The 14,130-nt window shown below is 42.5% G+C and overlaps 1 protein-coding gene, 1 non-coding gene and 1 pseudogene across 2 annotated transcripts; 2 read left to right on the forward strand and 1 right to left on the reverse strand.

Moving 5' to 3' along the window:
* Positions 1-396: 396 nt before the first annotated feature.
* LOC109131557 (uncharacterized) lies at positions 397-762 on the reverse strand. The gene has a single exon (XM_019242630.2). It carries the CDS (start codon positions 760-762, stop codon positions 397-399), a length of 366 nt encoding a protein of 121 aa, XP_019098175.2.
* Positions 763-5,327: 4,565 nt separating this feature from the next.
* LOC147925440 (small nucleolar RNA R71) lies at positions 5,328-5,434 on the forward strand. Its single transcript, XR_015585618.1, has one exon. It is a non-coding gene; the product is annotated as a small nucleolar RNA R71 (small nucleolar RNA).
* Positions 5,435-10,847: 5,413 nt separating this feature from the next.
* LOC147925441 (secreted RxLR effector protein 161 pseudogene) lies at positions 10,848-11,354 on the forward strand (annotated as a pseudogene).
* The last annotated feature ends 2,776 nt before the right edge of the window (positions 11,355-14,130 follow it).

Consider the following 14,130-nt stretch of genomic DNA (forward strand, 5'->3'; position numbering starts at 1 on the left):
TAAATGCAATGTTATTTACAAGGATCGGATGAAAGTGGTACCTCATGGGTTGGTGAAGAAGGAGGTTGCAGCAGCCTCCATACTCGCCAACGTGTAGCCTGGGTCGTCTCCGGTTTCAGCAGGTGCCGGTGTTTCCTCGTCAGGGAGCTCAGAAATGCGCACGGACGACTTACTCGGACCAGCATCCGAGGGGTTGATCGAGGGTGGGATCGCGTAGCTCATCGGGTAAGGAATCGGGTAGTGCGACGGAAAACACAAAATGAAAAAAATATAAATCATATTTACAGACCTGCCTTTGGGATTTCCTCCCAAGTGAGCTTGTTTATAGTCCCTTAGCTTGACTTTCAATTCGTCTTAGACTGGCGCAGGATCGTCGAGGCGCAGAGATGATTTCACCTATGTGCTCTCATTTGCCATGTATTTCTTTACTCTTTGCCCATTCACAATGAATTCATTCTTACTTTTACCTAGTAGAGTGACTGCTCCATAGGGAAGAACTTCCTTAATTTCGAAAGGTCTTGACCATCTAGCCTTGAGCTTCCCAGGGAATATCCGAAGCTTCGAGTTGAATAAAAGGACTTTGTCTCCAGCTTTTAAATCCCTGTGTCGAATCTTCTTGTCATGAAAAGCCTTGGTTCTTTCCTTGTAGATCCTCAAATTATCATAAGCCTCCAGCCGTATCTCCTCGAGTTCATGGAGATCCATTACTCTCTTTTCTTGGGCAGTCCTTATGTCCAAATTCAGTAGCTTGGTCGCCCACATTACTTTGTATTCAACCTCGACCGGAAGGTGACAGTTTTTTCCGTATAGGAGCTGGAAAGGTGTCCGCCCAATCAGAGTTTTATAGGCGGTCCTATAGGCCCATAGCGCATCATCTAGCTTGAATGCCCAATATTTTTTGTGATTCCCACGATTCTGGCTAGTATCGCTTTGATCTGTTTGTTGCTTACTTCCACTTGTCCGCTGGTTTGCGGGTGATAAGCTGTCGCGACTTTATGCTTGACTCCGTGCTTTTTCAACAATCCATCGAAAACCCTGTTAATGAAGTGGGTTCCTCCATCACTGATTACTACTCTTGGGATTCCAAATCTCGGGAAAATGATGCTTTTGAACATCTTCATTACGACCTTGTGATTGTTCGTCGGGATGGCGATTGCTTCTATCCATTTCGAGACATAATCGACTGCCACTAGGATGTACATGTTTCCATTCGAGGGTGGGTTGAAGGGTCTCATGAAGTCTATTCCCCAGACATCAAAAATTTTGACTTCTAAGATCGGCTGCTGAGGCATTTCATTTCGTCGACCTATGTTACCCATTTTCTGGCACGAATCACATTTTGCTATGAAGAGCTGTGCGTCCTTGAACATTGTTGGCCACCAAAGACCAGCTCAGAGTATCTTTTGGACTGTTTTGAAGGTGGCAAAATGTCCTCCATAGGCGGACCCATGACAATGCTCTAGTGCTCCTTGGACTTCCTCCTCTCCTATACATCGTCTGAACAGGACTTCCGTCCCTTTCTTTTAGAGATAAGGTTCATCCCAGTAGTAGTTGTTGACATCCCTGAAGAATTTCTTCTTTCTTTGAGCGTTGTAGTCCTTAGGAATTTCCCCGCACACCAAGTAGTTCATGAAGTCTGAGTACCATGGGAGCTTAGCCGACTCAATTGCCATGAACTCGATCGACCTTGCTGACTCGGGGATCGAGTAAGCTATCGTGTGTCCGATCGTGTGGCTCATTTCCTCCAAGAAGGTGATGTGCATCAGTCTTTCTTCGGGCATTGAGTCGTCTATTGTGAGTGGATCTTCGATTCTCATTTTGGACAGATGGTCTGCTACCCCGTTTTCAATTCCTTTTTTTATCCAGGATTTCTATGTCGAATTCTTGCAGAAGAAGGATCCATCTGAGGAGCCTAGGTTTGGTGTCCTTTTTGGGGTAGATGTACCGTAGGGCGACATGATCCGTGTAGACAATTACCTTTGAACCGACTAAGTAGCTTCTGAACTTTTCAAACGCGAAAACCACAACAAAGAGTTTCTTTTCAGTTGTCGCATACCTCGTCTGGGCATCGTCCATGGTTCTGCTGGCGTAGTAGATCACATGGAGCTTTTTATCTATTCTCTGACCTAGTACCGCTCCCACAGCGTAGTCTGACGCGTCACACATAATCTCAAAGGGATGGTCCTTGTTAGGAGCTTGAACTATTTGTGCGCTCACCAAAGCCTCCTTTATCTTGTTGAAGGCATCTAAATAGTCCTTGTCAACAATAAACTCTGCTTCCTTGCAAAGTAGCCGTGTTAACGGTCGTGCGATTTTAGAGAAGTCTTTAATGAATCGCTTGTAGAATCCTGCGTGTCCTAAAAAACTTATGACATCTCTCACTGATTTGGGAGGTTGCAGCTGAACCATCACTGATTTGTCGACCTCTATCCCCTTTTCTGAGATCTTGTGCCCCAAAACTATTCCCTCCTGGACCATAAAGTGGCACTTTTCCCAGTTTAACACTAGATTGGTTTCTTCACACCTTTTCAGCACCTTGCAGAGGTTTGACAGACAGGATGTGAAAGAAGCTCCATATACTGAAAAGTCATCCATAAAAACCTCTACCGTTTCTTCTATTAAATCCGAGAAGATAGATGTCATGCACCTTTGGAAATTCGTGGGGGTGTTGCACAAACTGAAAGGCATCCTCCTGTAGGCAAAAGTACCGTAAGGGCAGGTGAAGGTAGTTTTCTCCTGGTCAACAGGGTGAATTGGGATTTGGAAAAATCCACTATACCCGTCTAGGAAGCAGTAGTACGAGGGGTTAGCGAGTCGTTCCAGCATTTGGTCGATGAAAGGCAGGGGAAATGATCCTTCCTAGAGGCTGTGTTGAGCTTCCTATAGTCGATACACATTCTATGACCAGTTATCGTCCTTGTTGGAATCACCTCATCCTTCTCATTTTTGACGACGGTGATTCCTCCTTTCTTCGGAACGCAGTGCACCAGGGATACCCAAGTGCTATCTGATATAGGGTAGATAACTCCAGCATCGAGCAGCTTCAGAATTTTCTTTTTCACCGCCTCTTTTAGGTTCGGGTTTGGCCGACGCTGAGGTTCCACACTAGAGTACGATTCATCCTCAAGGTTTATCTGGTGGGTGCAAAGATCATGGGATATACCCTTGATATCATCTAAAGTATAGCCTATTGCTCTCCTATAGTTTCTTAATCGGGTGCAAAGCAAATCCAATTCCTTTCCAGGTAGGCTAGAATTTACGATCACTGGATAAGTGGAATTAGGGGCTAAGAAAGCGTACCTTAGCCCGGATGGAAGAGGTTTTAGTTCCACTTTAAGCGCCTTAGATTCGGACCAATCGTCAGCGGTTTGGAGTTGTTGCTCGAGGTTGTGCTCGATCAATCTACTCGATGGGGTGATCGGGTTAGTGTCCGGGTTGGTTGGTGTCGAGCAGCTGTAGGACATGACGTAGGAGTTGACCACTGACTCGTCCCAACTTCTATTGTCGAGTATCACTCCCTCTTTTTCAGCTTCTTTCATGTCATCACTTAGCTCTGGTTCGATGACATCTAGAGAAGTATCAAGCAATTCCTTGTAGAGCTCCATTTCTTGATGCACGAACCCCTCCTTACCATCATTTGTCAATGCCGTTTGTAAACAATCCCCTATCGCAATCTCCTCAAATGCCTCCTCGCACAGTTTTTCTAATCCCACTATACATAAGGTTTGCCCAGCTATCGTAGGTTTTTTCATAGTTTCCCGAATGTCAAACTGCATAGTGAGGTCTTCCCCGAGCTTCAGATCGATCTTCCTGTTCCTTACATCAATCATTGCTCCTGCGATTGCTAAGAATGGTCGTCCTAAGATAAGCGGATCCCTTGGCTCCACATCCATTTCCAAAACCACGAAGTCGGTTGGTATGTCTATTGACCCTACTTTGACCGGCAAGTCTTCCAAAATTCCGCTTGGCAACCTCGTAGTTTGATCAGCCAGAACCAGTTGGATGTCGGTAGGCTTGAAATTCTCGAATCCGAGACGTTTAGCTACAGTAAGTGGCATCAAGCTGACTAACGCCCCCAAATCGCAAAGACATCTTCCAAACTTCAATGGTCTGATCGAGCAAGGTAAAGTAAACGATCATGGGTCGCTCAGTTTCTTAGTGCGACAGTTCTCTGAATTATGGCACTGCACTCATGATTGAGTATAACCATCCCTTGAACTTGCTTGATTCGCTCCATGACTGCATCTTTCAGGAATTTCTGGTAAGGTGGTATCAAGGTGAAAGCATCCATAAGGGACATGCGAAGTTCGAGTTCCTACATCTGTTTCTCGAACAATGCTTTGTACTTCTCCAAGAGTTCCTTGCAAAATCGTCTAGGGAACGACAGAGGTGGCTTGTAAGGTGGGGGAATGAATCTCCTTTCTTTTTGCTTTTCTCTTCCTGGTTTGTCTGCAGGAGGCGGAGTTACCTGACCGTCAACCTGATCACCTATCCGAGTGGTGTGGTCGGGTGATGGATCGGGTTTAGCATCGGGTTGTGCTGGGGAGTGGCTTGGTGGTTCAGCAGAAACGATCGGTTCACCGAGATCCTCTCCATCTATATCATTGCTGACCTCAGTGATGTCCAGTGGTACTTCTCGGGGGTAATTGTCGGCCACTCCGTAAGGCGATCGCGTTTGCAGACTCCGTGTGACTTGTTGAGGTGGAAGCCGAGTTATCCGTAATCACCTGAATTCAAGATCCTAAGGCATCAAACTTGTTGTGCAATTGTTGGAAATTGGCTAACAGACGACATTGTTGAATCCTGTATTAATGTGAATCGTTTCTGTCTTCTGAGTGGATAGGGCTGTATGCATTAGGGAGAGTAAATCCAGCGATGACGAACTTGATGGCGGTATTTGGCTGTGTATCGGGTTTTGGTAAAGCACAATTGGATTTGGCTTGTAGTTGTTGTACCCTTTGTTGTAACCTCCTTGGTTGTTGATGTAGTTAATATCCTCTATCTGTATAGTCTCCCCATCTTGTTGTAGAAACTGCTCTTCCTCTGATAGGGCATGAACATGCTTCTGCTGGTTGAGGAACTTGTCGAGCTTGTCATTGAGGGCTTTCATGTCCCTCTTGTACTTGGCATCTTCCTCTCTTGTAGATCGCATATAGCGATCATATTCCTCATTGTAGTTGCCATCAGACTAAGCCAAGTTCTCCACTAGGTCCCAACCTTCATCGACATCTGTGTTGAGGAAGTTGCCATGGCTTGCGGTGTCCAGCAACATCCGTATCTTGGGGACCACTCCTCTGTAAAGTGTTCTCAGCAATGAAGCATTGCTGAAGCCGTGATGTGGACATCGGGTAGTGTATCCCTTGACACGCTCCCAAGCTTCACTAAACGTTTCATTGTTCTTCTGAACAAAGCCGGAAATGTCATTTCTCAGCCTTGCGGTTCTGGAGTTGGAGAAGAATTTGGCTAGGAATGCCTTCTTGCACGCTTCTCAAGTGGTGATGAACTCCTTAGGGAGCGATTTCTCCCAGATGTGTGCTTTGTCTCCCAAAGAGAATGGGAAAAGCCTGAGCTTGAATCCATCTTCGCTGACTCCATTGATCTTAGTGAGGCTACAGAGCCTATCAAATTCATCCAGATGATCTAATGGGTCGTCCATTGGCAATCCATGAAACTTATTACTCTGTATCATCTGGATGAGACTACTTTTGATCTCAAAATTGTTGTTCTGCACAGCTGGTGGCACAATGCCATTCCTTTGAGTGTGAGTAGTTGGAGCATCTCCTGCTCCGATATTGGTCCTTGCCTGAGGAGCTGGTGGACCGTTCTGATTATTCATCGTCTCCTCAAAGATTGCTGGTTCTGGTTGAACTTGTTGTTGTCTGAGGAGCCTAGGTCTGTCGATGTTGTCGATGAAAGGACTCAGGTTCTGACTACCTCTAGATCGTGTTTGCATGCATAGGTAGGTGTGCGAGTGTGTACACGAGGATCAACTCGATCCAGGTGATCGAGTGACGGGTCGGGTGGATGCTCGGGTTGTACCAGAGATTCAAAACAAACGATGCGAAAGCAAACAAGTCAGTATCCGAACCAAATATATGAAAAAGAACTTGATCTAACAAGTGCTGAAATCCTAAACGTAGCAAAATGAAATCAACCAAATGGCAACGACGCCAAATTGATAGTAGGGTTTTCACCCAGGGTATCAATTCCCGATGCAGTTGTAGTACAAAGGGTTATCAATCCAAATGGTTGTTTATTGCTAGCAGGAAGGATATGATCAGGACAATACAAGTCAAGCCAAGCAGATAGGGTTTTTGTTCTAACAGTCCTAAAATAAATAAAAGAAAGGAATATAATCAAAGAAACCACGCGACCTAAGCACTTGATGCAAGCAGTCGAGTACAGGATCGAGTGGGGTGATCGAATAAGCAAATGAGATATGAACAGCTCGAGGTATTAATCGATGCAGGTTATCGTGTACCTGATCGGGTAAGTGGCCGAGTAAGTAAAGAAAATGTAAAGAAATAAAATACGAAAGCTCCTAAGGATGGGGTAATCGAATCCTAAGTATTCTACACCAGTACAGATGCCTTACATGCCTCAAGCAATTATTTCCTAGACAATGAATCTCTAAAACCTTGTCACCACACTCTCGCACTAGCAACAATCAACCTTGATCACTTTCCATACTCTCGCACTAGCAATATGAACAAGCAGGCATTAAGAACGATTCATTATTGTCATAAAACTCAAACTCATCTAATCCCTTACTCAGAGTCAAGTAAACCACTAACATTGGCTAATTCATGCATCTTATCTACACCTCTCGGTCGCTGAAACGCCCTAGATCTAATCTCAACCTCTCGGTCTGTTGACAGCATTAAGAACACAAACCTAGAAGGAAATCTATCAATCATTTACAATCAAACTAAGACATCCTAACCGATCAAGAACACAAAATCATCTATCCCATCCCTAGAAACTTTACTACACTACTCGGACATGATAATAAGGAACAAAATAACGAAAATGAATGAAACTTGCATTGTATTAAAAGATAGAGTAGAGTAGAAAGAGTACAAGATAGAAATCTAAGAAAACTATAAAAACTATAAAATAAAATGCAAAACGAAAAGGAAAATGTTTGAGTCACTCAGTTCTCTCACAGAAGCTCTCGCTCTCTGGTTTGAGGGTCTGCGGCGTGCTCCCTTGCGAGCTAAGAGAGGAGGGGGTTTATATATGGAAACCCTTTTGACCTAGCTTCCCAGACCTGCCTGATGGTCTACTCGATGGGGTACACGAGGGTGACGTCGGGTTACTCCTCGGGTGGATCTTCGGGTTGTTCTTCATGCTCTCGGATCCTCCTCGATCGTGATGGGATTCGGACTTGTTCTTGCAGCTCGATGGCTCCTTCGGGTACATGCTCGGATTATCCTTGTTTTTCCCCATTTTTGGCTCTTTAGCACCTGTTTTCATCCAAAATATGCAAATGCAGAAATGCAACACCCTAAATGGTCTAAAAGTGAATTCCTACAGTTAATGACCTAAAAATGCTAAGTTAGAGGTATGAACAATGCAAAATATGGACAAAAAAAGATGCTAAAAACATATAAATTAGAGAGTTATCAGACCTCCAAACTTAAATCTTGCTGGTCCTCTAGCAAGGAAGTAAGAGGGTGTGGTTTTAAAGTGGGACTCATAACTTTAAGATGCTAAGCGAAGGATTCAAGCTATAGTCCTTAAAGATAGTTAAATGGTGCTAAGATCAATCAACATACTTACAAATATTTTTCTATGCTTATTACCATGCATCGATCTAGTTCAACCTCCAACTAAAGATAAAGACCATCTCTTTCACTTTCAATTAAGTGTTTGGCGAATTCTTGCAGATGGAAGGTGAATCAAGCTCAATCGGTTTAAGGGTAAGGCTTTTTAGTAAGGTGGTTTCAAACAAATTCTTTGGGTGGTTTTCTCTCAAAAGAAGGAATGCTAGATAGTTGTGAAAACTATCTAAGACTGAGAATAATTTGGGCATACAAAGCTCAACTCTTGATGATCTACCCTTTTCTCATTCACCCTTTTTTTTTTTTTAGTAAACCCCCTAGAATTAAACTACCCACATCCTTGATTTTAACTCTTTTTTTTTTATATATTCCCTAAGGTTTAGACTTTTAGACTTTAAAGTTCTAGCTCTCTCTCTTTTTTTCTCTTTTCTTTCTTTGATAAACTCCTAATATGAATATATATTTTTTTTCTTTCTTTCTAGGAGACTATAGCAAGAGCTTTTCTCTTTTTTTTTTAGAGACTTAGAGCTAATTGACTCTAACCTTAGGGAATTTTTCTTCCTCTTTTTTTTTATTCCACAACCCAACCCCAAATAAACATTCTAACCACCTATCTTTCAAAACCAAATCTATTAGCTAGTTCAAATTCTAACTTAGCTAAATCAAGAGGCAGTTCTTTGTAGTTCTCAATACTCTCAAGGTTTCACAACCTACAGCACAATGAAAGAGGCCTCACTCAACAATTCACAACAAGGTTTGAAAGAAAAGTTTGGGTTCATGGGTGGGTAGGACAAATGAATCGGGTTAAACGAAAAGATTGGTAAAAATGGAGTGCTAACCCGAGTTTAGAGTTACCATGAGCAAGTATTCAAGTTCCATAAGCAAGACAATTAAAGTTGAAATTAAATCCAATAATATAGAGATGTTCTAATGTTCAAGCAAGTGGAGGAAGCATTCAAAAGACACAAGGTTCTTAGCAAACACTTTTTTTTTTTCCAAAGATTGATCTAGCAACAATGAACTGTGACTAAGGGCTATAGCTTCAATCCTAAGGTTTGATTTTAAACAAGGTAGTTCTAATCATTGTCCCCTAAGATGCAAATGCAACAATCCTATATGAAACAAACTAGACTCAATCCTAATATGTAAATGCAACTACATGAACACTCTTTTTTTTTTTTTTTTTTGTTAAATTTCAAAATTTTATTTTGTTTTTTAATGCAAATAGATGCAGACTCAAATGAATAAAACTAGCATGCAAATATTAGAAATAAGAAAATTAAGAAAATAAAATACAATGTTAAATACATTATAGGACCCTCCCCCAAACTTAAATTACACAGTCTCTGTGTAAATAAAAGTTGGAAAAAGAATCCAAGAACCACACAAAATGAAATAAACTAAATGCAATATTATTTACAAGGATCAGATGAAAGTGGCACCTCATGGGTTGGTGAAGATGGAGGTTGCAGCAGCCTCCATACTCGCCAACATGTAGCTTGGGTCGTCTCCGGCTTCAGCAGGTGCCGGTGTTTGCTCGCCAGAGAGCTCAGAAATGCGCACGGACGACTTACTCAGACCAACATCCGAGGGGTTGATCGAGGGTGGGATCGCGTAGCTCATCGGGTAGGGTATCGGGTAGTACGACGGAAATGGTGGAAGAGGTCCAGAATGATCACCCGTGTATCCACTCGCAGGGTGCATCGGGTAGTTCATCCTGTATCCCATCGGGTTGGGCGTCAGATAGGCGTCTGAATGGCTTCTCCGAGATGCTTCAGGTCGGGTGATGTTCTCCTCAGCTTGGGGTTCGTATGATGATGCTCTCTAAGGTTCCGTAGGTGGCAGTCCTGGAGTTCCTCCTAGCGGTCCGCTTCTCCCCATCCGAGCTGGTGCTTGTGCCGAGGTAGGAGCTGAGGCACAACTTGCCTTGTCTTGCAGCTCCTTGAGCTAACCTCCCATTGTCTTCACCGAACCGGTAAGATCCTTCACCTTTCTCACCAAAAACTTGTTCATCCTCTTTAGCCATCCGATCCTCTTGTGGGCTTCCCTTACTCCAACCAGTTGCTTTTGAGAGCAAACATACTCTTCAAAATGAAAGTCCTCCGAGCTATCTCCCTGTCTTTTCCCGGTCTCCTCTCTCTTCTCAGCTTCGGACTCTTCCTCCGGGTTGTACAACTCCTCCAAAGGTGGTGCGAAGTCAATGTTGTTTCCCAGCCGAACCTTGGTGCATATGACATTAGGTAGGACCATTTGGGCAGCTCCGGCGGTTGGATGGACGAACTTGAACAGCATCATGTCATTAGGCCTCTTATGGGCCAAAAATCTCGCCAACACGAGGTAATCCGCATCCAACCATCTTGGTTCGTGCACAATTCCTTTCAAGTTGGAAATCTACCTAGAACATACGCAGAAGCTATGTCTACACCTGATGCACCTTATTGGAAGGAATATGTCAAAACCGAAATAGACTATATCATGCAAGATCATACGTATGAGATGGCAGATCTACCACAAGGATTTAAGGCTTTGGGGTGTAAATGGATTTTTACGATAAAATGAAACCCCAATGGCGATATTGAGCGGTACAAGGCTAAGGATGTAGTGCAAGGATTTCGACAAAATGAAGGTTTAGATTTCTTTGATACCTATTCACCGGTAACAAGACTATCTTCGATCAGGATGCTCATAGGTATTGCAGCCTTGAGAAATCTTGAAATCCATCAAATGGATGTAAAAACTGCTTTTCTCCATAGAGATTTAGAGGAGGAAATCTACATGAAACAACCTGAGGGATTTGTTATTCCAGGACAAGAACACAAAGTGTGTAAACTTGTGAAATCTTTATATGGACTCAAACAGGCTCCTAAGCAGTGACATGAGAAGTTTGACAGTATGATGATGTCTAATGGTTTTCGCATTAATGAATGTGACAAATGCATATATTACAAAACTACTCCATCAGGGTACATTTTGTTATTTTTATATGTAGATGAGATGCTCATCATCGGCAGCAACAAAGACATCATAACTCAAACGAAAAATATGCTCAAAAGACAATTTTACATGAAGGACTTGGGTTTAGCAGATGTAATTTTGAGGATAAAAATCATCAGAACTAATGAGGGTCTTATCTTGTCTCAAACCCACTATGACGAAAAAGTGCTTGATCGATTCAAGCATTACTCAAATGGGACTGCAAAAACTCCAGAGGATCCTCAAATTCACTTGACCAAAAATTCTGGTGAACCTGTGCAACAGGTGGAGTATGCAAGAGTAATTGGCAATCTAATGTACTTGACAAATTGTACAAGACCGGACTTAGCGCACTCTGTAAATGTACTTATTCGCTACACAAGTAATCCAAGACATAAGCATTGGATGGCTATAACTAGAGTTTTGGACTATCTACGTTATACGAAAGATCATGGCTTACACTATGGTAGAGAACCCGAAGTTTTGGAAGGTTACAGTGATGCCAACTGGATCGCATACTCAAGAAACTCAAAATCCACAAGTGGATACGTTTTTACACTTGGAGGTGCAGCAGTGTCCTGGAAATCTTCCAAATAAACTCTGGCAGCTAAATCAAATATGGAATCTGAATTCATAGCTTTGGAGATAGCTATGTCGGAAGCTGAATCACTTCGTAATTTCTTGGAAGACATCCCAATGTTGGGGAATCTTGTGCCTGCAATACGTGTACAATGTGATAGCGAATCGGCTTTGGGCAGGGCAAGGAATACCCATTACAATGGCAAATCTCGTCACATCAGACGGAGACATAAAAACTTTAGACAACTTATCTCAACTGGTGTAGTTACGAGTGATTACATCCATACCAAAGAAAACCTAGCGGATCCATTTACAAAAGGTTTGACACGAGATCAAGTTATAAAGTCATCAAGAGGAATGAGTTTAAAGCCTACAACTTAAGAGGAGGTTTGATGGTAACCCCACCTACTGAGATTGGAGACCCCATGACCTAGGTTCAAAGGGACAACTAAATCAAGATGAATCTGCTACAAACACTAAGAGACTTTTTTCTTCTCCCAGTTCTTAAAATGATGTAAAGTGCTTCCTGTATGTTAGAGGTTAAGCATATGCTTTGTTAAATATTTGAAATAATTGCAGGATATTTCTTTAAATACAAGCAGCTATTAAAATCACCTTGTGAGTGTGAAATGGGCCCGTTTCTAGGAGAATATATGAGGCTATACTCTCTAAGTTCACTCATGATTAACCAGACATGTTCAAGGCCACAATGAACACAATAGAGAACCTTATTTTACGAGAAAACGAAGTTGTGTTATGCCTGCTGTCTAAGTTTACATACAAATCCGGATGGTTCAAGACATCATGTTCACCATCTGGCCGAGTAAACTTGACAGGTATAGCAATGAGTCGGTTCAAGGTTGAAAAATGCCACCAACTCAGATAGGGTTAGTCTTTTCGTCATAGGTTTAGACTTATTTCTATTCATGTGGGGGATTGTTGGAACTGCAATTTTCTGAAAAATTGCAGGTTTTGAGACAGTGACTTTCCGGCGACTTTCCGGCCAAATTCCGGCCAAATGGCTGATCGGAATTCTCGGGTCGATATTGCAATGGAAAGCTGGTAACGAGTACTGCAAGATGGTATACTCATACGTCCAAAACGGAGTTTATTTGAATGAGAAATAAGAGTGTGAAGTGAGCTACTTGGGGTGGTTTGGGAAATATCTCACATTGGAAATATGATTGATTTTTCACTCATATATATATATAGTTTCACACTCTTGTAGTTTTAAAAGTGTGTAGAAGGAAGAGGGAAGGTTCCCACGCGCGAGCCAAATTGGGCAGGCCGGGCACGGACGCATGGCGGGCCGAGCACAGACGCGGGCTGGACTAGACGTGGACGCGGGACGTGGGCTTTTGAGTTTTTTTGGAAAGCTTTAGACCCATTTAATTTTTTGGAAAGGCTTGGTGTGAACTCCAAGCAATTTGGGCAGCACTCCGAGAATATTCAGTGAATATTTTCTTGAGATCTCCCTCCTTCCACTATATATAGAGGCACAACCTCTCATTATTTCACACACTCAAAAAACACAAAGTCTCCTTCCTCTGAAGATCTCTCTCTCCCTCTCCCTTGCTTAGTCCAACTAAGTTCTTAGTTTAGAAGTCTCGAGTGTATAACGTAGATCTGTTCGCTTGAGTTCTATTATTGGTGTGCTACTGTAATAGTTTGTGATCGGTTGTATCCTGGGATTCATAAATCGTGATTGTCCGAAAGCACTTACGGCCAATTTATTGAATTAAGGAAAAAATATCATATCTTGCCTCCGTAATTTATTTTATGCTTTATATTATGCTGTTGTAATTTATTTCTGATTTAGTTAATTTAAATATATTTCGCATATTTTCTCAATTCGATTTTTGCGCTCGCATACATACCGCCGTCTTCATTAACAAGGCTACAAGAGAGGAGAGTTGTGAACCCTAAGAGAAGTCGACCATGTAGATACTTGAGTCTCTTGTTGTTGGTGCCATTCGTTCGTAAAACAATCTAAGGAGGTCGTGACGTTGTTGTGGTGATGAGTCTGGTGGAGGAGAAGCGTACCGTACGGAACCGTGGTTCTCGCTGGTCACCGTCAATCACTACCATTAGTCAATCAGCCACCGTGTGTCAACGGAGATGTCACCCGCTGTCATTGGAGCAGCCGTTGCCCATCTTCGAGGCCATTATAGGTAAGGAAACCTAGATTTGTTTTATAACTTGGGCTGTAAGTTACTGACTGTTGTAGAACAAATCCTTGATTTGTTGCTTGCTTGTGATGTATGTTGCTGAGCCATGGGGATGAGGAAGTAGCCACCGTGTGACTAAACCGTCACGTAAAGCCGTCGAGGAGATCCGCCGAGAAAAGTTGCAGAGAGAGGTAAACGGCGAAACTTAGTCTCGTGCGTGTTTGCGTTGTGTTGTTTTGTTGATTATTGAACCGAAAATTAAACCAGCCTAAACCAAGAGGTCCTAAGTGTAGTTTAATTCCCTGAACCGAGACTTAATTATCGTGAACGAAGGAATTGGTTTGTGGTGTGTGCGATTAGTGTTATATAGGATTGTCGAACCTGAAAGCATGTAATACGTGGTCACGTGAATTTGTTTGTGGAGTTGGTGTAGGATTACAGCTTGTGGTGGTTAATATTAAATTGTTAGATTTGGTTTAGTTTAATTATTAAATCATTCTAATTAATTTAATTGGAGGAATACCAAATCAGTTTATCAAGACTTAGAAGTTGGTTTGGATTAAAGTCATGGATTATTATTTGGAAATAATCATTGATCGGTTAATCTCAACCGTTGCAGATTGAAG

The sequence above is a fragment of the Camelina sativa genome, chromosome 16 (assembly GCF_030686135.1).
Source record: "Camelina sativa cultivar CO46 ecotype springtype chromosome 16, ASM3068613v1".
Lineage (NCBI taxonomy): Eukaryota > Viridiplantae > Streptophyta > Magnoliopsida > Brassicales > Brassicaceae > Camelina > Camelina sativa.

What these genes read in the sequence shown, in the direction of transcription:
- LOC109131557 (XM_019242630.2), bottom strand. Translation starts at nt 762, where the DNA reads ATGTGGGCGACCAAGCTACTGAATTTGGACATAAGGACTGCCCAAGAA.